The 26,518-nt window shown below is 46.1% G+C and overlaps 1 protein-coding gene across 31 annotated transcripts in view; it reads left to right on the forward strand.

Moving 5' to 3' along the window:
- Positions 1–3,249: 3,249 nt before the first annotated feature.
- Positions 3,250–26,518, forward strand: part of TPM1 (tropomyosin 1) — a 28,912-nt gene continuing 5,643 nt past the window's right edge. For 2 of the 31 annotated variants that reach the window (XM_065548008.1, XM_005559724.4), the window contains exons 1-8: positions 3,250–3,446; positions 4,215–4,340; positions 17,290–17,423; positions 19,857–19,974; positions 21,157–21,227; positions 21,485–21,560; positions 22,505–22,567; positions 22,865–22,934. In XM_065548008.1, the coding sequence (XP_065404080.1) occupies positions 3,333–3,446; positions 4,215–4,340; positions 17,290–17,423; positions 19,857–19,974; positions 21,157–21,227; positions 21,485–21,560; positions 22,505–22,567; positions 22,865–22,934 (772 nt within the window). In that variant the 5' untranslated portion in view covers positions 3,250–3,332. Of the gene's footprint in view, positions 3,447–4,214; positions 4,664–9,043; positions 9,284–17,289; positions 17,424–19,856; positions 19,975–21,156; positions 21,228–21,484; positions 22,078–22,504; positions 22,568–22,864; positions 22,935–24,364; positions 24,448–26,207; positions 26,406–26,518 lie in introns of those variants that run through there. The other 29 variants (XM_065548006.1, XM_005559723.4, XM_065548007.1 and 26 more) reach the window with 24 other exon arrangements.

Below are 26,518 nucleotides of genomic sequence, written 5' to 3' on the forward strand. Positions count from 1 at the left end.
CCAGACTTACCTATAAGTCAATAAGAAAGTTGGACTTGTCAGTCATAAAAAAAAAAAATCATTCAACAAACATTCATTGAGAAATGACTGAATACCAAACATTGGAGAAATCGGGAAATTCCAAGCATGTTCGTGGTGTTCACATAGAGCCTCTGGGCCAAGAATGTTCTGCAGGCTCTCATGCCACCATGATTTGGTAAGCTTTTTACTGTCAAGGAATATAGACCCTCTCATGTAACCTCAGGAAATACAGGGGGTTATTATAAGGACCCCTGGAACTGAAATTTGGTCATATTCTCCCAATCTCTTTCTCTAAATGGTGCTTCTGTTTATCCTGATATGCCTGCTTCATTCTTTCTCTATAATCACTTCTCTGCTTTTTCATAACTTAGCTGATGCATGCCTATTGTGCTGTATTAGTCAGGAGAAGCTAGTGATGCTTCAGTAACAAATAACCCCCAATCTCAGTGTCCTAAAATAACAAATATTTATATCTTGTTCTCACTACATGTCCACCAAGGGTTAATTGGGGGGAAAGAGGGAGCCCCTTGAAAACCCACAATGATAGAGCAGCCACAGTCTTGAAAAATGAACATGGTTAAACGTGGACTAACTAAGTATCCAGCATAAGTCATTTCTGCTCACATTTCCTTGGCCAAAGCAAGTCAAATGGCCACAGCCAACTTAACTTAGTGGGATGTACAATGCTGCCAAGAAATTGACTGGGGAGAAAGCCTAAGAAATTGTGAATAACCTTAATCACCTTTACACATGGCATTTCCTGCCCGACGCTTCAACCTCTGAATATAGCCGTAGGTGAGGGAGTCTGGGAGAGGAAGAGGTGAAAAGAAGAGAAGAGATGGCTTTAAACTACACAATAAGGTCTGAATGTCTGAATCTGGAATTCAAGGCCCTTTATCATACCACCCCAACCTTCCTTTTGTCTCATGTCCCCACTCACCCCCAAAATCCTACTGTCCAACCACCACAAAACATTCCTTTTTCTTTCCTTGACTCATACAATGGCCCTCCTCTCTAGCTAACTGCTACCCTTCCTTTGAAATCAGTTTAAAAACCACACCACCTTTTCAGAGAAGCTTTTCTCATCTGCTCTGACCTAGTCATTTCTATTTCTTCCTCCTGTGAATTCTTATACCCTGCTCAAGCCAAACACCTGGAGGACATAGACCTGTGCTACTCATTCTTTGGATTCCAGAGCCTAGTACCTGCCTAGTATATAGCAGGTACTCAATAATCGCATGTTTAAAAAGTTGCTTGTAGCATGATTTCATTTAAGGAAACGTTAATGAGTTCCTCGGCTACATATGGCACAGTGAGAAAAGAAGTCAGTAACGTGTGGTCCCGCAAGGAGCTTCTCTAGTTCAGTTGCCTCTTTTTATAAGTGACAAAAAAGGCTTAGAGAGATTGTAACATGGCTAAGGTCACACTGCAAGGAAGTGACCAGGCCAGGTTTGGATCCTTGAAACTGACTCCTAACTCCCTATTCTTGCCTCCTCTGCTGAGCTCCAACATGGGGAGTCAGCTCCCTGGAGTCCACGCATCTGGATATTGTCCACATGCCTGGAACTTTGTCACTGTTCCGGTGGCTGGGTTGACGTACTGTGATTAAAGGGCTGTGGTCAATTTCTGTGCCATGCAGCCCCTATGCACACAGCTCTAATGTTCTGACCGTTAGGTCAGTGTCAGTGTATCTTTTCCCTCCTGGGCAGTTGGGTTAGTGGAAGAAACCCGATAAAATCCTGGAGAGGAACTTGATCATTCTCTGAAGGACTTACAAGTTGTTTGGCCTGCCTAATCTGCTCAGATACCGTCCGGGGAATATTCGGTAACCATGCAGTACAGACTGTGAATTATTCTGTGGGGACTGTTAACAAGACCCTCACCAACCGTGCCTCAGCTGAGCTCAGGGCTTGGGGGTAGCCCTCTCTCCTCCCCTCCCACTGAAGCTCTGAAAAAAAGCAGGCTTTCCCCCTTGGGGGATGGGAGCAGTAGAGTTCAAAATAAGAAGTGTTGGGGGAAAAATCCTCCCGCTTCCAAGCACAGCTCACATGGCAAAGCCGGGCCTGCTCCCTCCTCAGAATTGCGGCTGCGGATGCAATGACTTAGCCGGGATAACGCCGATCCCACGTTTTCCGAAACCTGGCACCTAAGCATCTAACATGGAAAGGCCGACTCCCTAAAATCAGTGCAAGAAAAATTATAACAAGTTAGATCTGGAGGGACCTCGGAGATCATCTACACCCTAGATTTAAAGTTGAGAAAGCCGCGGGCAGCAAACAAGTTCACACAGTTGCTGGTGGCAGAGTAGAGACCACAGACCAAGTTGCGTGAGTCTAAACTCAATGTTCTTTCCCCTTAAACTGCCACCCGCACACACACACGTACACACGTACACACGTACACCTTTTTGGAGGCACCGCACAGCAAGCACAGAAGTACGCCACTGAGTCCTGTGTCCCTAAAGTATTTGACTGTCACCTCCGCTGGGGGAAAGGGCACGCAGAAAACAAGACTCCGTGTGCTGTCGCTGTGCCGCCCCCTGCCTTTCTGACCCGCGCCCGCAGAGAAAGTCTCAGAAGCCGCCCCAGGCTTTCTCCCACGTTCTCCCTTTCTCTGTTTCAGTTGAGTTTCCAGAGCGTGAGCGCCCAGGATGACACCTGGCTGGCTGAGAGCTGCCTGGGAGGCGCTGGCGGGTGCCGAGAGCGCACCGGCCCTGACGCGGGGTGCGGCACGGCTGGGAAGCCTCCCGGCCTTTGGCTCAGCGCGCCGGGGGACGGCCCAGGGGGGCGACGCGCATCCACCACTTGGCCCGCGCTCTCCCAGCCTCCGGCGGCTCACAGCGGGCTCGGCTGGGGATCCAAATGGCGGGGTGTCGGCCCTGAGAGAAGGGGGCGCGGAGGGAAGAGGGTTGCGCCTTAGCCTCGGCTCGGCCCCAACGCCCTCTCCCTGGCGCGCAGGTTTAGAAACAGGGCGGCCTTGCTCGGCAGCCGACTCGGCTGCTCGGGTCCCCATATATAGTCATATCCACCGTCAACTGGGAGGCCGGCGGCCGGCAGCGAATGGGCGAGCAGCCCCCGCGGGAGGAGCGGGGAGGGGGCACGGGGCGGAGGGAGGAGAGGAGGAAGGGGGGCAGGAGAAAAAAGCTTTTCCAAAAAAGTATTGGCTGTCTTGAGGAATGCGGTCGCCCCCTTGGGAAAGTACATATCTGGGAGCAGCAGGCGGCTCCGCGCTCGCACTCCCGCTCCTCCGCCCGATCGCGCGCTCGCCCCGCCGCTCCTGCCGCAGCCCCAGGGCCCCTCGCAGCCGCCACCATGGACGCCATCAAGAAGAAGATGCAGATGCTGAAGCTCGACAAGGAGAACGCCTTGGATCGAGCTGAGCAGGCGGAGGCCGACAAGAAGGCGGCGGAAGACAGGAGCAAGCAGGTCTGCGCCTCCCCGGCCCTGAACCCGCGCCCCGAGTGCGGGGACCCGAGCCTGGCACCCCCGGCTGGATCCCCACCCCGAGGACTCGGGGAGATACCACCCTACCCCCACCACCACCCAGGGCGGCCAGGGCGCGCGTCTGGAAAGAAGGAAGGGAAATGCAAAAGCCAGGCTTAGTCTAACTTTGCAGTCTGATCTGAGGACGCTTATTTCCCTTCTCTGGTTCCCATGACCCGCGAAGTCAAGTCCTAGAGGCGCTTTATTCTCAGGACTGGGAATCAGTATGGGGCAGGGAGGAGGACACCCGGTTCCTGGGGACGTTTGAAGGAAGGGCGCGGGATGGAGAAAGGGTGTCGAGTAATTCAAGTGTTATAAGTTATTTGACTTTTGACTGGGGAGAAAGGAACGTTAAACTTGGGGAGGAAAGGGGAGTCGTGGAGTTGTTACCAAAGAACAAAGATGGGACGGAATGGAGGCTACAGCCCGAAAGCCAGGCCAGCAGTGGCGTTCTTCTGTGTCCCCAAGTAGTGGACTTGAGCCCGCTGAGACCTCGGCGGAAGTCTCCTCCCAGGGCAGGTGGGTGTGCGGGGTAAGCCCTGGAGCGGTTCCAGCTCGGGTAAAGAGAAAGTTACCTTGGGTCCCTTGCACTCCATCTCGGCGGCGGTGCCCCGAGCCCCAGGGGCCCCAGTCAACCCGATGCCCGTGTGTTGTGTGTGTCTAACACCCGGTCCGTGCCGGCCGCCCGCGCCCGCCCGCCGCTGCCCCCAGCTCGAGGAGGACATCGCGGCCAAGGAGAAGTTGCTGCGGGTGTCGGAGGACGAGCGGGACCGGGTGCTGGAGGAGCTGCACAAGGCGGAGGACAGCCTCCTGGCCGCCGAGGAGGCCGCCGCCAAGGTACCCGGGGCGCGCGGCACAGCGTGGCGCACGAATGGCTAACTCTTTCTCTTTCTCTCTCTCTCTCTCCCTGTCTTTCCCTCTGTCTCTCCCGCTGTCCCTGTCCTTCTGGTTCTGTGCACCCACACCCCTCCCCTTCGGGATCACGCTGCCTGCTGCACCCCCCTCCCTCCCCGTACCCCCTGGCCAAATCCCAGCTGGAAGATGAGCTGGTGTCACTGCAAAAGAAACTCAAGGGCACCGAAGATGAACTGGACAAATACTCTGAGGCTCTCAAAGATGCCCAGGAGAAGCTGGAGCTGGCAGAGAAAAAGGCCACCGACGTAAGTGCACGCTCACACTGCTTCCCTCACCTCTTGCCTGCGTGGCCACTCTGCGGTCACCACAGGGCTGGAGAGCAATGGAGGAAGGTTACCTTCTCCTGCGGGACACCTGCACACAGCCCTGCCATGGCCCAGAGCATTGGATGCCGCCTCTGACTGCTACTGCACACATTCATTTATATTTCATCCACTCCTCTCTTCTTCTCCTTTCCTGTACCTCCCTGGGGGTGGAGGTGGGTAGATGAGAGGCTGGGAGAATAGAGCAGCTGAAATTGGACTCTGGAGGTGAACTTCACTTCCCTGGTGGCAGAAAACCCTGAGATGTCGTCACCAAGCTTTGTGGAGAGAATGCCAGGTTTTCTTCACTTTCTTTCCTTTTGCCCTCTCCAGTGGGTGGGAAGTTCTGGATTTTGGTGGTGGGTCTAGTCAGGGCTCAGAGAACCTGGCCTCTAAATGAAAGAAATGACACAATGGTACTTTTACTTAGAAGGTTGCACTTCATGGTGAGGCACAGAGACACTTTGAGGCTTCCTTTCTCACTAGCGTAAGCCTTAATCCACCCCTTAAGATCTGCCTGGGAAGATGATACTTGCTTGGGTCTGCAGTCTGAAGGCACTAGGTCCAGAAAGTAAGCTGTGAGTTATATATAGCTCAGTGCTTTATATGGTATAGTGAGCTAGCTGCCCCCTGCCCCTCCTGCTGGCCCCGCCCCCACCTGTCAGCCTTTTGACAACCGCCACATAGTTGCAGGGGTGATGCACACAGCTAAGGCCCTCCTAAGCTCTTTGTCCACTGCCCTTTGGAAGCTTTTTAATTGAGGGCTTGCCTCTTCTGCCTCAGAAAGTCAAGCCAAAGGACCAATTTCTTTTCACACCATTGGATTCCATGCTAAAAGCTAATTAAGCCTAGAGGCCCAATTAGAAAAGAATTCCTTGGGAAGTTGGTAACAATTCCAAGAATGCGTGAGCACAGGGAAAGCTATGCCAGCAGTTGAAACACCAAGGGCAACAGCAGACTTTTTTATATGAAAGTAACATGCAAATAACTGAAGGGTCTCAGGTCTTGAAATTAGTAAAGGCCTTTGTAGCATGAAAGGCTTGAGATGTATGTCCAGGTGTGCTTTGTAAATGAGAAATCCAGAGAGGACATTTAGAATCTGACAAAAAGAAATTTTCAGTGAAAAGGTTCCTGGAAAGGGGATTTGGGGGAAGCACTGATTTCGCTAAAACATTTAACTTATAAACTACCTGGCTTTGGAAAAAGAGCCAAAAACCATATATAACTCTGAGCCTACTTTGTATAATGCAGATCAGATGCCTGCTCTATATATGGCTAAATGAAAGATGCCTGCCTCCCGCAAATTCTCCAGCAGGACGTTTATTTAGCTTTTTCAAAAGAGCTGCTGATAGATCAAGGAAAGATAGTCCTTATAAGGAAAAGAATGCAGAGAATTTGAAAATAGCCCAGTAAGACTGAAGGCAAAAGAGGGAGAAAAAGGTTACTACAATTCTTAAAAAAAAAAAAAAAAAAAAAAGGATAATAATTATTATAACTATGCAGTGCTAACATGTCTTTATTGAAAAGTCTTGTTGAAGGGAGCACTGGAATGGGGTGGGGCAGAAATGGAAAAGAAGTTATTTAAAGTCAGCTGGTGTGGGAAGCAGCAGGGGAGGGACCTTCTTGGATCTTGTTTTGCTTATTTTTCCCACTGGGGAACTGCCCCTAAATCTGGCATATATGGTTTTTTTGGTAGTGTATTGATCACATTCCCTTTTAGGACACTTTAGGTTGTCTGGAGTTTGGAGCCCGTAGGAATATTGAAGAAGTTAGTGAAGAAATGCTATACAGTCATTTGTTGATTAACGAAGGGGGATAAAGTCTGAGACATGTGTCGTTAGGTGATTTCTTCATTGTGAAAACACCATACAGTGTATAGTACTTACACAAACCTAGAGGGTATAGCCTACTAAACACCTAGGCTACAAACCTGTACAGCATGTTACTGTACTGAATACTGTCAACAATTGTAAGACAAATCACCAGGCCATAGGAATTTTTTAGCTCTATTATAATCTTATGAGGCTACTCTCATATATGCAGCCCCTCGTTGACCGAAACATCATTATGTGGTGCATGACCGTATTCAGAGTGGTAGCTTTTATTTATTACAAAATAGTCAGAACTTGAGGAGGAAGAGACAGATGTCACTAGAAAAAGGGAGAAGTGGGGTGAGGGAGAAGTCAGTTTCCTGAGGTGGAATCATATTATCTTTGGGATTAGGACATTTTACTATCATTGTTCACAAGTGTAAAACACTTTTACATTTTTTTTATTATTATTACTAAAAACATTTTTCTGCTACTTTACTGATGTACTTTACAAATCCTATTCTGGAAGTGGGCTCTTCCTAGCTTAGAAGATTGTCATCCAGGAGTAGTATCCCTGATGGTCTTGTTTCGAATTTTGTGTTGTCGTTCCACCTAAGTCAAAAGTGAGGCTGAAGGGGATCAAAGACTCCATTTTTTTCTGGCCCCCAATCTCTTCCCCAGTAACTGTGATATATCTGATATTTATAGCATGTGAGTCTTTATCCCTTTGTAGGTCTTTACTTCCTAACTTAGGGATTCTCAACCTCCTCTAAACATAATCACTTAGGAAGCTTTTAAAACCTACAGTTAGGATGCACCCAAGGCCAGTTAAATCAGAATCCCTGGGGTGCAACCCAGGCGGCAGCATTTGAAAAATACCCAAGTGATTCCAACCTGCAGACAAGGGTGAGAAAACGCTTCTAAACTCTTGCATAATGACATCAGCATGAAAATGAACTCACCTGAAACTGACTTTCCCAGGACATTAAGTCACTAATTGGCTGCTTAGAGCACTTGCCAGTGTCCAGCAGTTTCCTGGCAGCTCCTGGAGGTTCCCAGACACCCGGTTCCCCCATTCTCAATGTTGGAGGCCCACAGTCTCTGCACTTAGGGGACCAGCTGTAACCTCCCCGCCTGACCAGATAAACCACGTGAAAACAAAGCGAGACGCTCCCACCTACAGGAGGCAAGGACCCAAGCTGGGATTTGTGAGAGTCTCAGCAGAGGCTATGAGGAACTCCACAGAAAATGAGTCAGGAAAGCAAAAGTTCTTTGTTAGGGCTTGGAGGAGGAGAGGGTTGTCAAGCATGTTTTCTTTATTATTCCCACACATAGGGAGCTGGCTTTAAGAGCTTTCTGTGACAAAGCTGAGGAGAAAAAACCCTGATACTTAGAAGGCATTTAAGAATACATCCCAAGGGGGAAATCAGCGGAGATTGTATCTGCAGTGGTTTTCTCCACCTGTAGACAGAGGTTCTCTCATAGGGTTCTGTGGCTTTCCTTGGGGCGCCTTTTAAAGGCATCCCAGTCCAACCCAGGATTGATCGGATTCCAGGAGATGGCAGAGGCTGGTCTGACACCAAAGAAGGCTGTAAAGACAAGAGACCCTTTGGATGGCTGTTTTCATGGGAAGTGAGCCCCAGCGAGGTTGGCCTGGGATCACACAGCTGCTTATGGGCCTCAGCCTGACTCTTAAAACAGTGCTTGTGTATTTCTTAATCGTAGCTATCGTTTGAGTTTTTAACTATGTACAAAGTATTGTGCTAAGCGCTTTATGGTCCTTCATAATTCTCATAGCAGCCTCATGGGGAAAGTACTATTATTATTCCCACTTTTACAGATGACGCCCAGAGAAGACAAGTTATTTGTCCGAAGTCACGCAGCAGGAAACTAGGCGCCAGATTCAACGTAGGAAAACTGCATTTAGAACAGGAGGTCTAACCACTATGCTCTACACGTGGGTGCTTTTCACTTCGTGAAGTTTGGGGGAATGGGGGTATTGCTGGGGTTATAATCTTGTGGTTAGGATCAGTCCCTTTGGGGTTATAATCTTGTGGTTAGGATCAGTCCCTTTAGGGCATATTCCGGCTCCAGACCCGCAGCTCAGCTTCTCTGGCTCCTGGGCATGGGAATCTGGACTCCGGAGCGCAGCGCTCCCGCGGCCAGCAGGAGTCGCTATTGCCCTTAGCAGCCAGCTCCGTTTCCCCGGGTCACCACGGCGCCGGGGAGGGGCCTTAGAAGTGGAAGCCAGAACCCTCGTGCAGTGGCCTCCCGGAGCGCCCAGCCCACCAGGTACCCCCGCCGCGCTCCGGGCGCGCCTTTCTACCCGCCGCCTCGAGCATGCGCAGTACCCCGGCCGGTCCCGGGATCCGCGGCGCGCACCCCGCCCTGCCGTGCCCGCCCCCGGCGCTCGTGCGCCCGCCTGCGGTTCGTCTGCGCCGCCCTGGAGGCCGCGACTTCCGGACTGCTCCTGGCCGCAGGGGGCGCCGCCGTCGCACAGAGAGGCCTGGGCGGGGCGGACCGGCGCTGGGCAGCCGGGACAGCCGCGGCAGCCGGGTCCGCAGGGCAGCAGCCGGCCTCTCCCATTGCAGCCCGCCCGCCCGCCTACCGGTCCGGCGCGATGGCGGGGAGTAGCTCCCTGGAGGCGGTGCGGAGGAAGATCCGGAGCCTGCAGGAGCAGGCAGACGCCGCAGAGGAGCGCGCGGGCACCCTGCAGCGCGAGCTGGACCACGAGAGGAAGCTGAGGGAGACCGTAAGGGACCCACCCATCACCCCGCAGACCCCAGAGGCGCATCCTCCCCGGGCAGCCCCGCGGCGCCCAGCAGGGCCCTCCTGCAGGCTCCGGTCCCCAGTCCCCACGCCTCCAGGGCGCACCTGGCGCACCTGGGCCAGCTGGCGGCGGGCTCTGGGGAGGGGCCCGGCCTATTCTCAGCCTTTCCTTTCCATCTCGCTGATCTAAAGTAAACGCTCCCAGCGGAAGCAGGGGTGGTGTTGAGAAGGTTCTGGAAGGAGCATTTTCCCAGGAAGGGTCTGTTTCTGGGGTGGTGGCTTTCGGTCGTGTGTCTGCGTCCCCGGGAGGTGCACTTTGCGCTGCTGGCTTGCTTTACTCTGAGAGTGGAGTGGGAGGAGGTCCTTCCTCTTGGACATGCGTACCTTTGAGAAGGGGGTGCCGACAGGTCAAGTGGGAGAGACACTGTGGACTTGGGGCCCGGGGATGCTGCACTCCGCCGTCCCCGTCGACCCTGTGGTTTCCCGGAGGCCTGTGTCTCTGAGGTGGTAGAGAGACATTGACAGCTTGACAGCGCCGCGTTCTGCTGGAAGAGCTAATATATAGTACAATACCCTTCACCCTTCCCTTTCTTCAGCAGTCCTCCTTCGCTCTTCTCTCATACAGATAGATAATCCTTTGTTACCAAGTCTTGGAAAAAGTTGGCGAAATATCAACAGTTATTGGGTGTATTCTCTTGCGGGCTTCCCCTCCCCCTTGTTAAATGTAATACCTGGCTTCCTTCTTTTCTTCTAAGGCAAGTGTATCCAGCAAACAGGAACAGGATTTCAGAGGTAGTCTAGTATTTGATATTTGTCGATTTTGTGTGTGCGTGTGTGTGTATTTTAATCAAGATACTGAAACAAACACCTTAGGAATGTTATGACAAGCGATATGTCTTGCTGTGCTTAATATACGGGGCTGTTCTGAGTTGAGTAAATCGTTCTGGTTAAGTGTTTGTAAATGGCTGTATGGCTGGCCACAGAAACTTCAAGATCTGAAATGGTCCTCTTCAGAGGAAAGCTCAACTAGAGAAAGTTTCAGATAAAATACAAGCAGGAAAAAGGAAATCAATAGGCGAAAGATAATTCTCAGTATTTGCTTTATAGGACGAGTCAGCAAAAGTCCTGTGGATATCCCTGAACTTGGCTGGGTGGTAAACTAATTCCGACTCCCTAACTGGCTAGCAGCTGTCGTTGAACCATTTGAACTATATAGAATATGATGGATAAGAACAAGAACTCTGGACCCAGACTGTCAGAATTTGAATCCTGGCTCCACTACTTACTAGCAGTGGGCAATTTACTTAACCTCTGTGTTTCAGTTCCCTCAGTGTAAAGTGTGGATAGTAACAGCATCTTCCTGTCGGTTAAAGGAGTTACTATGTACAGACAGTACAGTGGTGCTTGGCGCAGCAGGGTAAGTGCTGTGTGCCCACTGTCATTAAAACTGCACAGCCCTGGCAACACAGTGCTCCTTCACCTTCAATTCCCCACGCAGCAAGGGGTCTTAAAGATGGCTTGCTCATTTTATGACATCATAAAACACTTCATTTACTGCTTTTAATCAACATTTTTTGAGGCGGAGAGCTTGAATGAAGAGGAAGTGGACAGGCTGGTAGGCATGTTTGATGGGTTGAAGTGGTGTTAGTGGTAGAAGTCTGAGGTCTTCTCACCCTGCTAAGAAAGAGTATGTGTGACCCTATGCGGAAGAGCCTTGTATTGACTCCTGGCCTAGTGATTGATGTTAGACACAGAAGATAAATTTTATGAAGGGCACATTATTACTTTTATTTTAATGTGCATCTTTTGCGCATCGTTTTTATAACAGTACTCTTCCTGTGCCAGTCGGCTAAAGATAATACTTTCATTCTTTTCACGGCTTTATATCAAAAGTGGTTTAAGTGGTTTCATTTTAAGTAATTTTTGCAAGCAGTCTACCTGGGTGATTGAACACAGAACCTTTTAAGACAGCAACTTGAGGACTGGATCAGACCATTGAAGAGAGACTTTCAGGCTGCAAGTTGTTCCTAACTTCTGAAATTGGAACTGAAGTGTAGCTACCTTAGGTATTTAGATGTAGCTTGGGCTGTGAGTTAAGCTAGCAGTAACAGTTTCTTTTGGCAGCAAAGATAAAGGTTTAGTGACAAAACCATGAGCCACTGCAAAAAATATTTGACCAGAGAGTTGGCCTAAATTCAAATACTCAGACGTTCAGACTGTAGTTAATAGGCCCTATTAAACCAGCCCTTACCTTGGAAAAAGCAGCCATCCCTTACTTCCTCCTAGTCTGTATTTCCAAGTTGTGTGGATCCTTCAAAATGTTGAAATGAGGCTATTTTGCTTGACATGATTGACTCCAGATCTTGTGACCCACTAGGGTTTTGTTTGCTTTTTTCATTATTAAAAAAAAAAAAAAAAAAAAAAAAAGGCAAGAAGAATCTTCCTTTCTGAGTAGTATCCAGCAAACAAGGAGACAGGGAGTTGTGGCCAGAAGGTTCTTAATTAGTAACATGATTAAATCATGGGAAATAACCAATTTACAAAAATACCCAGCATTTTCCCTCTTTACACTTGGTAAATATTTCCGGGATAGGAAACCGAGGGTGCATTTTGTGCTTGCATTGGCACTCCCAGAGTGGCTGTAACTGGAATGTACACTCTCGATTTCTGCTTTCATATGTAGGCAAGGCAGAGGCACTACAATGCCTTGTTCATGTCTGTTCTCCCTCATTATACAAATATGCCTCGTAAATTATGGGCTTTGGCACACACACAGGAGGTTGTGTTTATCTGTTATCCATGGGAGTGCCCCTTAATGTCATCAGTGTTTTTCCCCCCTTTCCTTACCATATAAGGGCAGAAGTTTAGCTTGGCTGTGGTCACTTGGTCTTACACAGCAAGTTGGGTGAAACCTTCTTCGTATAACTACAGTTTGCATAAAATAAAAAGGACCTGACCTTTGATCATCCCAGGTTCCACTCCGGTTCAGTCAGGACTTTGGAAACATATTGCAGAGGATTGATTTCTAGAATATAATATTCTCCCACCAGTATTTTTTCTTAATAGCCTTACCTGGAATACTTTTTCAAAAAGTAAAAGTCACTGCCATTTTTAATTTTCTGTGGTTGTATTGGCTAAAACATCTGGATTTCATGAAAATCTAAGCCTCGTAAAAGTTTTTTTTTTTTTTTTCCAAATCTGATTTGGGATATTATACTATGGTGGGGTGGGCATGCCCTTGATTTCTATATAGTACCATGTTGAGGTGGGGGAATGGGGTGCATGCCCTTGGGCTGTTACCTTAGAGGAGGGTCATATGCATTATAAGGCACCTCAAGTACAAAGCACCAGGAAGTTATTTAAAAACAGATCTGCAAGAAGACATTGGTAGCCTTGACTAATACAGCAGTCTCTTTTTTGAGTAGTTCATTAATTGTTAGAACACAATAGCACTTTTGAAATAAAAGAAACTATCATCCCAAATTGAAAGAGTTAACTGGCAGTCAGCACGTGGGGCTGTTGTTAGAAGAAAGCTAACTCCACTGGGTGTAGTGGCTCGCGCCTGTAATCCCGGCACTTTGGGAGGCCGAAGCGGGTAGATCACCTGAGGTCGGCAGTTCGAGACTAGCCTAGCCAACATGGTGAAATCCCACCTCTACTAAAAATACAGCAATTAGCTGGGCATAGTGTCACGTGCCTGTAATCCTAGCTACTGGGGAGGCTGAGGCAGGGGAATCGCTTGAACCCAGGAGGCGGAGATTGCAGTGAGCCGTGGTCATGCCACTGCACTCCAGCCTGGGAGACACAGCTAGACTCCATCTCAAAGAAAAAAAGAAGAAGAAGAAGAAGAAAGCTAACTTAGTACACTAAGAGTGATTTACATGCCTAGAAATAATTTGTGTCTGGGGTCTTGACCCCTCCCCAAATGCCTTGTTATTTATATCTGCTTTTAAATAACAGGTGGTCATGTGTCTATAGGCTTGTACCAGCAGAGGCAACAGCAGGTCCTTAAGAATCCCCAGGTGCCATGATGAAAAGAACCTTAGAAAATAACGAAATAACCTCAAAACTTAGAAAAAAAAATACCAGAAATAAAAGCTAGTAAAGGTGAGAGGTGTGGGGCTTTTGGAGCATAGAGCATAATAAATCAGAATAAAAAGTAAAAATAAGAAAGAGAAAAAAGTAGCCCTGATTAAATTGTAAAATTAAACATATCTTGAATTCTAACAAATCAAACAAAAATTCTACTAGGCCAGTATAATAGGGCCTGCAGAGCCTGTCATGGGTTCAGAGTTTTCCCATAAAGATAGGTGTGCCTCAGATACTACTCCCAGGTCCTGGCTTTAACCTCGAAGCCCCTCTGCCTGTCCTGCTCTGAAACCTCTGGGGCAGTAGGCATTGACTTCTGGGCTAGGGAGTAAATGTTCCGTGTCCTTATGTTCTGTGTCCTTACGTGAGCTTCCTATTACCCATTAGCATTGTTTTATGAAGTTTTCAATTTTATATCCTGCCTAATTTCAAAAAGATTGTGATCATCACTTTAGTGGATGATTTGCATTGCAGCAGCTGTTCTCCTAGTCCTAATTAGGGTCTGTCCCTGAGGCCTTTCTTGGGGAGTTGGGATGGGGGTGGGAGAACATCTCAATCTGATGTCGGAAGAGATAAAGACCACAGGAGTGAGAACTGCCAGTTCCAAGGTTTCCATGACGTTCCGGGAAGCCAGGAGAAGTGACAAGTGGAGAGCTGGCATGCCAGGAGCCTGGTGACTTGGATTTTAATCGTGTCTCCCACTGATGGCTCTATGGCCTCCGCATACTTCAGTGCCCAGGGTCAGAGTTCCCTCCTGCCGCCTCTTTTTAGTCAAGAGCTAGAAGAATGGCCAGCTTCTTTGGGTGGTGGCAAAGGGGATTGTTTATTTATAGTACAGATTCCTGCCCTCCCCCTTTGACCTCCTGAATCAGAATCCCTAGGGACAGGGCGTGGAAGTTTGATTTTTTTAATATTTTTTTTTAAATTTTTTTTATTTTTATTTTTTTGAGGCAGAGTCTTGCTCTGTCACCCAGGCTGGAGTGCTGTGGCGTGATCTCGGCTCACTGCAACCTCTGCCTCCCGGGTTCAAGTGATTCTCCTGCTCAGCCTCCTGAGTAGCTGGGATTACAGGCACGTTCCACCACGCCTGGCTAATTTTTGTGTTTTTAGTAGAGTTTCACCATGTTGGTCAGGCTGGTCTCAAACTCTTGACCTCATGACCCAGCTGCCTCGGCCTCCCAAAGTGCTGGGATTATAGGCGTGAGCCACAGCGCCCACCTGAAATTTTGATTTTTTTAATGCTCATCTCTGGGTTGATTCTGACACTCAGTCACTTGTGGGAATTGCTGATGTGGACAATGCCTAGGGATCCTTCTAGCTCAAAAGTTGAGACCCTATTTTTTGGATTTACAGGGCCTCCTCAGGAAGGGGCAGGCACCCTCAGGTCTGCTGTGTGTGCCCTACCATTCCTCTCTCTGTATCACAAACTGGCACCTAGAAATGGGTCTCCATGCCCAGTTGTTGCTGGGGCACCCTGTATGAAGCCCTGCTGGCTGGTATTCCTGTAGGACATATTTTCTGATTTCCAGGAGTCTGAGGTTCTACAGAATGACCCTGGGGAAACACAGGAGTGGCATTTAGACAACAGCATTCTGTACACGCAGTGCCAAGAGCTAAGGGAAAGGATGGGGGTGGGGTTGATCGGAGGGAAGACACGGATGGATTGGTGGGGGCCCTTTGGGTAGGGAGATCTCATGTGCGAGGCTGGAATGAACATGAGGTGCTGTCTCCTTCCTTTCTGGTGACTCAGCTGTGTGGGGAGCTGGGGATAGAGACCTGTCACCCAGAGGGTTCTATCCCCAAAATGTAAACAGTCATCTTTCTGCGAGTACAAAGTCCTTGAGGTTTAGGCCCAGATCTAAAGCAGGGCAGAGAACTTAGAACTTGGTAGCTACAAAAAAGTTTTGAAAATCTTGCTGGCATTGCTCTAATAGGCCATAGCCTCTGTAACAAGGATATTTGCCATCATATTGAAAATAATAAGAAAGGAGGAAAGAAAAGAAAGTGTACGGTGCTTTTGAATACATAACCTAGACATTCTACGGAGGCTTTTTGTTGTTGTAGGGCTTTTGAATTGTGTGCTTGGTTTTTTTGTGTGGTTTTTAATTTTGTTTTGTTTTGTTTGCCCTTTGTTTTTGCTTCAGCTTTGAGTTCCCCTCCACCCTCAAAAGGAATAGAATTTTACTGGAAAATGAAAATATAGAAAAGTGAAGAAATCTTAACTGACCCAGAAGTATATCCTTAATATATACATCCTTCCAGTAATAGTAATAAAAAAAAGCCCAGTGGTTTTTCAAAGACACTTCTCTATAATTAAGAAATTTGTTATCCTATTACCCTTGCCCTTCAATACACACACACACCAGAAACAACAGTCATCTGCCAGTAATTCCTAGCTGGGCCCATTTACCAGCTGTGCACTGATAATGATTTACTTCGTAGGCAGTACAGTTGTAAATGCTCTTCCTCTGGTTTATTTCACATTTGCCCTGCTCCCTGCCTCCATCAACCAATTACTACATTTTTGTCAAGATAAAAGTGTATTCACATGTTTTTATAGAGTCCTTCACCGTGGTTGGAGATGCCCTACTCACCTGTCTTCTCAGATAAAACTTGGCATTTAAAATCTTACAAATCTAGATGAGCAAAGAGCTGAAGGTTCTCAGATTTCTTTGATTAAAGACTGACCACAGTCTCTAACTACATTTGCATTTCCAACTCTGTATTGTGGATCCATAAGCTAAGAACATTGCTTTTATTAAAATTAGGTTGGTTTTACTTATCTTACTGAGCCCGTACTCTGTGCAGAGAACTGTGAGTTCTCTGGATGCGAGCAGCTTACAGGTCAATGGCAAAGACAGGGCTGTGTGTAGAGAAATTTGTTATCCTATTACCATGGGTCCCTAAGTGTGTATTGTAATTTCTAGAAAACTCCTAAGTGTTCTGAAAACCCTACCACCCCTTAGTGAACATACATTCACAGTGGATGAGGATATTGTACCTAATGAGTAAATTCTGCCTCCCACTTCCATGCACAATATTTAAACAGCCACCAGTGCAAGTGTGTATAATGGACCATCATAGTCTTACAAGTGTTCTGAGACTCATAGCAACAATTTCTTATGACAGGGAAAAAATCATTACTTCTCAAAGAAACCAACATTTTATTTCAGAGATAGATACCAAGTAAAAACAGTATTTGTATTATTTTTCTTTTTAGTAGTTTGATACTTTTCTTGTATTAACCTTGACTTCGAAGAAATTTCATAGGCTTACATCAAAAACACTTGGGAAATTTGTCTTGGCTCTGTTCCAGTGAGGCCAGTTATTCTAAAAGGGGTTACTGGATCGTGTTGGGCCTTCATGTGGTGTGTATTTTAGAACCCCTGAATTTTAAACTATTTGAGTTCCTTTGTAAGGATCCTTTGATAAAGTGGCTAGAAGAAAAGACTTGCGTGAAACTCTTGAGTCCGATTTCTGGCTGTACTGCTATTGTCTTACATGGCTGAGCCTGGGTAAGTCTTGTCTCAGTTCACACTTCAGGCCCCCAGTGAGTGAGGTGGCTGTGATGACGCTCTTGTTTAACAGGCAAGTAAAGCCAGGGTGTTGAAATCTGTGGAAGAAAGGAACCATGTGGAAGAGCATGTGCTAAGGATCTGTCTGATGAGAATTGTGTGTATAGATTTGTGTATACACAAATATGGATGTTCACTGTATGAATCAATGTATGAATGTGTCCGAGAACTCCGGAGTTGATAAGGGCTTGTAATGCACTTAAAGGTAGCTCACCACAAGACAATCTTCCTGTCTGAAATCAGCATTGCAGTCCCAGCCATTTCCTGCAGCTACCGCCCTCACTTTCTCCCCAACTCTGAAATGCTTTTCACTCTCTCTACCTAGGCTGAAGCCGATGTAGCTTCTCTGAACAGACGCATCCAGCTCGTTGAGGAAGAGTTGGATCGTGCCCAGGAGCGTCTGGCAACAGCTTTGCAGAAGCTGGAGGAAGCTGAGAAGGCAGCAGATGAGAGTGAGAGGTGAGAATGCCCCATCAGCCATCTTTTGCAGCTGCCTTTCCTGGTGGAATAAACCGGAGGGCTCCCGTGATCTTTGAGGTTTAAGAATTTTTCAGTCCCCTGGTGGTGGGATCATTTCCTCTATTGATCCCAGGTATAACTCGGTTGGTTTTGTTCATTTAGCATCAGTGAAACACCTACTATGTCCGAAGCACTGTCCTAAGCCCTAAGGTTACAAAGAAGAAGAAGATCTTGTTCCTGCCTTCACTGAGCTCACCCTCTAATGAGGCAGACAGATATGTAAAGGAGAAATGTCAGGGATACGAGTTGGCCCTTTCATTCCTACTGACCACAGAGCAGTTGTGCGTTTGTTAAAGTATAACTTTATTTTATAATATACCAAGGAGGCTTAGGCCTAAATAAAGGAACTGTGGACTGTCAGTTGTCAAATAGCTTAACAAATAGGTGGAAGGAAAAACACAAAGCAGAAATACGGTCTGCAAAAGTAAAATATTTTGGACTTGGTCTCTATACACAGAAGACACGTGCACACAAATAGTCAGATGCTCGTGTGTTCTGAGCCCTCCTCTGCTGTAATCTGGCTCTAGCTGAATCATTACTCTAAGATTCAGCTCTGTGGTAGTAAAGGAAAGCATGGTTTGTATAGACCAGCACAGCCTTGGGTGGTCTAGAAGGCATTTTCCCTTATGCTCAACTGTTGGAATTAAGGATTTGCCGTATTGCATGGAAGTACTTCAAGAGAGACTCCGTGAAGTGAGAGAGCGTTCTGCTGCTTGAGGGATGGCATCGCATGAAGGGCTCAGAACACTGAATGTGTATCTATCTGTGCTGTGACCTGGGCAAGTGAAGGCAGACAGTCATCTTGTCCATTTCTCACTCTTTGAAGTGATCCTGCCACCAGGTACCCGGTATAAAGAGTGATTTCAGACTTTAGGATTCGAGAAGATTTTTAGCTAAACTTTTTAGGCCATTATCCACTGCTGCTTAGTGTTTCTTTGCTAACCAAGCATTTTGGACTTCTTTAAGATGCCTAATCATCTCTTACAGTGTACACATAAGAGCGGTTTTGTGGCTGACTTCCTTCTGAAATATACTTGTTAGCGCACCTTAAAGGCAGTCTGGTAGTGTTAGACTTCGGAGTAAAGGGGACTTGGGGGTCATTTAGTCCCTTAGTTTTACAAATGAGAAAACTAGGGTTCAGAGACCAGTGTGACTTGCACCAAGGCTCACAGCATATTTGTGGCTAAGCCAAGACTGCGACCCAGATCTCCTCAACTGTATTCCAGTGCTTCATCAAAAGATAGTGGGCCAGATGTGGTGGCTCACACCTGTAATCCGAGCACTTTAGGAGGCCGAGGTGGGCAGATCACTTGAGGCCAGGAGTTCGAGACCAGCCTGGCCAACATGGCATAACCCCTAAATCTACTAAAAAATACAAAACTTAGCCAAGTGTGGTGGTGCACACCTGTAATTCCAGCTACTCGGGAGGCTGAGGCAGAAGAATCGCTTGAACCCAGGAGGTGGAGGTTGCAGCGAGCCAAGATCACGTCACTGCACTCCAACCTGGGTGACAGAGTGAGACTCTGTCTCAAAAAATAAAAATAAAAAAATAGTGATTCACTTATACTGCCTACTTAAATTTTGATAAATGAATTCCATTTTACATATTTGTTATTCCATATATCTGTAAAATATCATAGGTCGGTTAGTATTTTTCTGAAACATAACACCATGCCATAGGACCGTAATACACTCTGTAAGGACAGTGTCAGGCCTGTCTCCCAGCATTGCTGTCATGAAAGGGTTCCATTACAGGTAAAACTTAATTTGAAGAATTCAGGTGAACCATAGGAAATTGCCATTATTACTTGTCTGAAATGGTCAAATATCAGCATTTTTTGTGGGCCTACTAGTTTATTAAATCTAATATTAAGTCTAATATTTTATTAAGTCTAATATTTTTGCTTATGGTTGGCAGGGTAAGAAGATTCTTTGTAGAAAGAGGTATATAAAGATAAGTTTGATTTTGTTCTAGCTTTGATTCATGTGCAAGCTGAGGCTTCCCACAGGAAAGGCAAGAAATCTCATTATCTTTTTAATAGTAAAGCATATTGGCTTTTCCGGTTTCATGCTGCCAAGATTCAGACAGGATCCTGACATGGTACCTTTTATCATTAATGTTAGATGCCTGATAGTTTGATCGGTACTCAAGGTGAGAGAGTTCATTCACAGTGAATGAACAGAGAGATATGTGTCTCTTTTTTCCACCTTTAGCTCTGGAAATTGTTGTTTCCTGGTTTGGAAAATAAAAGTAGCTCTGTGCTCTATTTTGGTCTACCACTTACACTAAGCCTCACAGGCCACAGCAGTGCAGGGTGCATTTGGGAAGGTCAGCTCTAAATCTTGGGTTTTCCTGCTTGTCTTTCTTTCCAGAGGCATGAAAGTCATTGAGAGTCGAGCCCAAAAGGATGAAGAAAAAATGGAAATTCAGGAGATCCAACTAAAAGAGGCCAAGCACATTGCTGAAGATGCCGACCGCAAATATGAAGAGGTCAGGTCCTGGGGCCCACAGCCTTGTGGACTTCCAACAGTGGCCTTCAGGAGGCCAGGGAGCAATGCACAGTCTTGATTCCTCAGTGAGGCCATCTGCTTGGTTGGCAGAAATGGGTGGTTTCGAGAAGCAAAGTTCCTTTGTCTCCAGAAAACAGTTCTCATTTTAATCCTGCTAGGGGATCCCAGGCTTTATCAGGAAGCCGATCAGTGGCACTGGGAAGAAGGACCAAAACTCCTCTCCCCAAACCACAAAGACCTGGACAGAAGATCTTTGGCCAGAAGGGAGAGTTGGGCCCTGTGTCTTGTGAAAAGAGGCTCTCATGCTGTCATGGTGCAAGTCACTTCTTCTCAGAGTCACCTGGCACATCCAGATTGGGCAACCCAGAGACCACAGACAGTTTCTCAGTGGATTCATGGAGGCCTCTCTCCTCAAGGGTGGTAGAAAACTATTATCAATGCAGATTTTCAGTAGAATTTGCTGCTGGTCATGTTCCCATGAAAACAGCCTCCTGCGATAAGAGGCAATATGATTATTAAGATTTCTGTTTTTTCCTTATTGGATCACATTGTGGCTATCCTGAAACAGCATTGCCCCTCCTTTTCATTATCATTATTACCTTCAGATTACACTGTGCTCACAAGTTTTGATCTGCTTCAGAGGCTCCCTTCCTCTCTCTGGTTCTTCCACTAAATACAAATTTGATTTTGTCAATTATCTCACCAACTTGTCTCACGTTAGTATCTCTCATATTCTTCCTCTGCAATAAGGAGGTAGATGTACAGATCAGCCATCGAATTGAAGGAGTTCTTAGGTTTATTTTGTTTTCCTGGCAGCCCCCACCTTTTCAGTATATGTCTCATCCTACTGCCGTTTTTGAGATTGTGAATTTGTATTTTCTCCCTCCTTCCACATTTTGGCCTGGCTGCCAGTTCCGGATCAGACTTCCAATTGAGACTGCCCAAGCACAGCTGACCATTCTGAGTCTAAGCAGAAGCCTCTGATCTCCTCTCTGCTCGCACTCCTAATGGAGAGTTGCTTCTTTCCGGTCTACCAGAAAGAGGATCATATTGTTTGTAGACAAAACCCTTAGTGCCTGATGGGATCTGATCGCTACCCCCCTGCCCTCCTACACAAAACTTGCAAGATCCATGGTGTGTGTGTTGTGTTTTCCTGCTGCAGGTGGCCCGTAAGCTGGTCATCATTGAGAGTGACCTGGAACGTGCAGAGGAGCGGGCTGAGCTCTCAGAAGGGTAAGCAGGCCCGGCACCAGGAGGCCACGAATGGGGTGCTGCAGAGCAGTGACTAAACAGCATGACCTTCTGGCAGCTGCACATTACCTGTTTCAGCTCCGGGCTCCTTTTGTGCTCATTTGATGTGGATGAGCCACGAGTATGGAACATGGAGGACTCGTGTGGGGTGTCTATGTATGAATGCGTGTATCACTGCATGCCTTACCTGCACACTGATTTTGTGAATGGCCTTGTGCATTTCCTGTGTCCACTAACAGCCAAGTCCGACAGCTGGAAGAACAATTAAGAATAATGGATCAGACCTTGAAAGCATTAATGGCTGCAGAGGATAAGGTACTGATGGCTCATGTGTGGTTTTTAGGTTTAACTGCAACCCAGACGTCTTTCAGCTTCCAATGCCTACTGGTTCGTTTGGTATAACGACTGCACCTTCACTTCACCCTCTGCTATTTATATCTTGCTTTAAGTGCTTTCCCTTGGTCCTTTATGCTCCTTTGTTTTCCCTTCATAAATGCTCTTTGGGCAGCCAAAAAAGGAGCCAAATTATTGCACTTCAAAGTTGTTGGATTTTGTCACCCTGCCTTCTGCTGTTGCGAGGTTGGGGGGCAGTGTTCCTGGCAAAACTAAACATTTTAATACCCGATGATTTGGCTACTTTCAGGCAGCCCTTCGTCTCTAGGACTCGGTTTTCATTTTTTCCCATCCCTCTCCTTTTTCTCTCCTCCTTCCTTTGGCTTGTCTCCCACCCTTTCTGCCTCTGATCGAAAACGTTAGCAAATGTGCCGAGCTTGAAGAAGAATTGAAAACTGTGACGAACAACTTGAAGTCACTGGAGGCTCAGGCTGAGAAGGTAGGCCAGGAGCATGGTGTGGGGGAAAGGCGTCTTTTAAGAGCTGCTCCAAAGAGGCCCTGCCAGTGAAAGCAACACATACAGTAGACATTTTAGTAAATGGCAATATTGTGAGGTGATTTTTGGAGAGTTACTAGGTAACAAATTCTTTTTATTAACTAGAGAATTTATTTTATCTTAGGGATATGAGTCATCAATTTAATTTAAACCAAGTGCCAAGTGGATAAGTTATCTTGTTGTTATCCCATGTAAAACAATAGGCAAGAAAGCAGAGAATGTATTGCAGTGTGCCATTCGATATCAGAGGTTCCATTACCTCCTAAGAGATCCTTAACATCTGTTGGCTGGGCTGGCGAGTTCTTTGCATGAGAAGCCATGAGTAGATTGAGCTGCAGCCTGACATCTGGAATGCTCTTTCTAATTACAGTACTCGCAGAAGGAAGACAAATATGAGGAAGAGATCAAGGTCCTTTCCGACAAGCTGAAGGAGGTAATATGAGAGTTGTGGATGAAGCCAACTGGATTTTAAATGAGTTTGTTTTCATGGAACTGGTCAGGGCCTTTTCATTTTAAAGTTCTAGTGATCCAAGTCAGGAATATTCTAAGGTTGCCTTGGAGTGTGTGTACAGTGCTAGCTGCCATTTCTCACAGAGGTGACTGAAACTGACAAGTAGTTTCAGATCCACTTTATGGGTGATGTGCTTCATTTACATCCTCTAGTTTCCCTGTGTTTGTAGCTGCAGGAAACACCAAACTTCCCAACTTTAACTCAAATAAATCATTACAGGCTGAGACTCGGGCTGAGTTTGCGGAGAGGTCAGTAACTAAATTGGAGAAAAGCATTGATGACTTAGAAGGTAAGATCTTAAGTAGTGTTTTTAGTTTAATCCTTCTGGTTAAATAGTGATGTGGCAAAACAATTTTCCAATTCAAGGGCATCCACCTTGATACGCTCCTTTGCACCTGCACATTCTTCCTGTCTGTCCTCTGGGGTTTTCCTCTGTGGCTCTTAAACTCATGAATCTGAGTCTTTTGCTCACCAGGTGACTAGTTAGCTACCAGCCATAGTGGCAGATGCCATCCAGCTTGACTTCATGCTCATTAGAAGTGTGGCAGGTTTATTTTTCATTGTGAGTGAGGTGCTTATAGGTGAGAATGACTCAGTATATTTTATATTTTTAGTGTTACTTCCTAATTAAATTGGGAATGATGTGGTGATCATGGACTTGTTTTTAGAAGAACCCATCTTCTTCCAAGTATGAATTCATAGTAAGGATTTGGGGGTTTTTTTAAGTCATGTATTATCTTATCAAACTACTTTATATCCTGAAGGAGGAGGGAAAAATTATACTTAAGCATTTCTCCCCTAAGGCACTTAGGTTTTATTTTAGTAATAACCACTCTATCTCACCGATATCCTAAATGTTGAGCTTTGACGTTTGTGAAGGATTAGCTGTGAACAAGAAAGAAAAAAGACAAACAAATATATACATCACAGAAGGGATTAGAGAAGGAACTAGTGTTTGGTACAGATAATCAAAATAGTGGAGAAGAGAGAATGACAAATGGTTGCAAAATGATCTGCCAAAGTGCAGCAAAGTATGAAACCTGCAGCATTACAAAACTAAATTGCAGACTTGCCATACCACTGCCATATAAAGTGTGGCACTCATTGCTTTTCAAGCCTCCTGGACCAGTAATAGGCAGCTTGAGTGGGAAGACCACAGGAGTAGCTTAAATGACACTAAGAAATCGCTATCCCAGTGGTCTAGTGTGGTCAGGAAGTCGGTGGTTTGAAGGTGGAGCCAGATAAGGACTACAGGCTGTAGTCACAAATTGTTCTTCCAAAACACTGCCGTTGGATTTTTTTTTCCCATTGTTTATAGCTGCAGATGGCTGACTACTCCAGTGTAATTAAAATATAGCTCTGCAAAAGAAAGATGTTCCATTAGCCCCTGTCTCCCCTCACCAGGAGACAGCCTTCTGTGGTTTCGTTTAGGATTTAACATGGTTTACTGATATACCTACCATATTTGTTATGATTTTCGTATTGAGTCTTTCTCATTTTATTTTCTAATGGGTTTTGTTCTCTTTGTTTTTGTTTCAATTTATTTAAAACAAAACGCACGCCTCCTGCATTGGCCACCTGCTGCGGCACCAACCCCTTCATGCATTGCCCTTTTCTTGCTGCTGTGTTGGGATGGTGCATGCACCACCCTCACTCACCTTCCATCTCTTGATCACTCTCCATGTTCTTGCACCTCTGCCTTCCACTTCCTGGTCATAGACGAGCTGTACGCTCAGAAACTGAAGTACAAAGCCATCAGCGAGGAGCTGGACCACGCTCTCAACGATATGACTTCCATGTAAACGTGCATCCACTCTGCCTGCTTACACCCTGCCCTCATGCTAATGTAATAAACTCACCACCATCCCTTCCTTGCTCCCAGATCTCCATCTTTGCACTCTTGTGTTCACCCTTTTTGTCATAACCTAGAATAGTTATTGTTTTTTCACTTTCTACTAATATGAAGGCCAACTAGATTAAGTGTCTATACAAACCATTTTCTTTTCAGAATCCTTTTATTTTGTAAGTGCTAAACTAGAGCAGTGAACTAGAGTGAGTGACCTTGAGCACTATCCTTTTGGGAAATTAAGCTAAACTCAAGTAAAACTAGATGGCCATGCTGTTTGTTGTACAGGAACGTCTCAAGAAATATCAAAACTTTGTTTCCTGAGATTCAACTAAGTACAACATAATCATTTTCATAAAATAAATAGAAATTGAAGGAACCCTTAAAGTGTCAGGTTATTGAGAATCTGAGGACAAGGAAATTGGCATGATCCAATACAGCCCTAACAGTGGTACTATAAAAGATCATCTCTTTTACTTTTAAGAATTCTAGAGTAGGCCAGGCACAGTGGCTCACGCCTGTAATCCCAGCACTTTGGGAGGCCATGGCGGGCGGATCACGAGGTCAGGAGATTGAGACCATCCCGGCTAACACGGTGAAACCCCGTCTCTACTAAAAATACAAAAAAAATTAGCCGGGTGTGGTGGCGGGCACCTGTAGTCCCAGCTACTCAGGAGGCTGAGGCAGGAGAATGGTGTGAACCCGGGAGGTGGAGCTTGCAGTGAGCTGAGATCACACCACTGCACTCCAGCCTGGGCGACAGAGCCAAGACTCCGTCTCAAAAAAAAAAAAAAAACAAAAAAAACCAAAGAATTCTAGAGTGAAAAGAACCCTCTGCTGAGTAACTAAGCCTTTTAATTTTCTGTTTTCATGAAAAGAATTAAAATACCCACGATAAATACTTACCACAACCTGTGTCAAAGAAATGGGAAATTCAACACAGATTGTACAATGTGAGCTTGGGAGTTAATGGCCCACATTTTACTGTTTAGGCAGTAAGAGTTGGAGTAGGTAGTCTTGTTATCATGAGAAGAACCTTCAACAGATACAACTAATTTACGTATTACTAACCAAACTTCAATATTAAACTTATCCTACTACTTTAAATTCTAACCTGGAATGTTTCAGAGTTCTTCATTCTAATATCACCCTAAATTCCACTGAAGCTGGAAATGTCATTTTCCAAGCCCACCTGTCATTCATTTACCCATGCAGGAAAAATGGTAACTTGAAGAGTATGGCATGTGCCTGTGGCCTTAGAGGTTATAGAATCCCCACACTCAACAAAAAAGCCCCTAGAGACATGACTGTTGCCATGGAAACCAGAGAACAGTCTATCTTCTCACCCCTCATTTGTAAATGAGGGGGAGGAGCCGATCATCTGTCTCTAAGGTCTTTTCCAGTACTAAAATGTGATTTCTTTGGGAAAAACTTTTTGCATCAAGTATGATTAAATATTCTGAAAGATGAGTGTAGCTTAAAATTTGTTTTTAAATTCTGTTCATGGGTTTTCTTAAAATGGACCCTTGCTGAAAGGCGGCCTGTGACGGCCTCAGGTGGGACGACCTCCCAAGGGTGTGGCTGGCAGTGGGTTTTGCATGACTGCTTCCTGTCTGTGTTTCAGGTGCTGTCATCTATTGGTTTGGTTTTCTTTTTTCTTTTTTTTTTTCTCATTGCGTCACTTTTTTTTCCTCCCACCTTTTTATCTTCACGCAGATAAGTTTCTTTGCTTCACTTCTCCCAAGACTCCCTCGTCGAGCTGGATGTCCCACCTCTCTGAGCTCTGCATTTGTCTGTTCTCCAGCTGACCCTGGTTCTCTCTCTTAGCATCCTGCTTTAGAGCCAGGCACACACTGTGCTTTCTATTGTACAGAAGCTCTTCGTTTCAGTGTCAAATAAACACTGTGTAAGCTATTTCTGTTTGCTATTCTTTTTACTTCTTATTTATTGACATTTTAGATTCAACATCGAATAAAACTACAAAGCTGCTTCACACATATGAGGGTTAGTGTTTGGCTGCTGCTGTC

The sequence above is a fragment of the Macaca fascicularis genome, chromosome 7 (assembly GCF_037993035.2).
Source record: "Macaca fascicularis isolate 582-1 chromosome 7, T2T-MFA8v1.1".
NCBI classification, from domain to species: domain Eukaryota; kingdom Metazoa; phylum Chordata; class Mammalia; order Primates; family Cercopithecidae; genus Macaca; species Macaca fascicularis.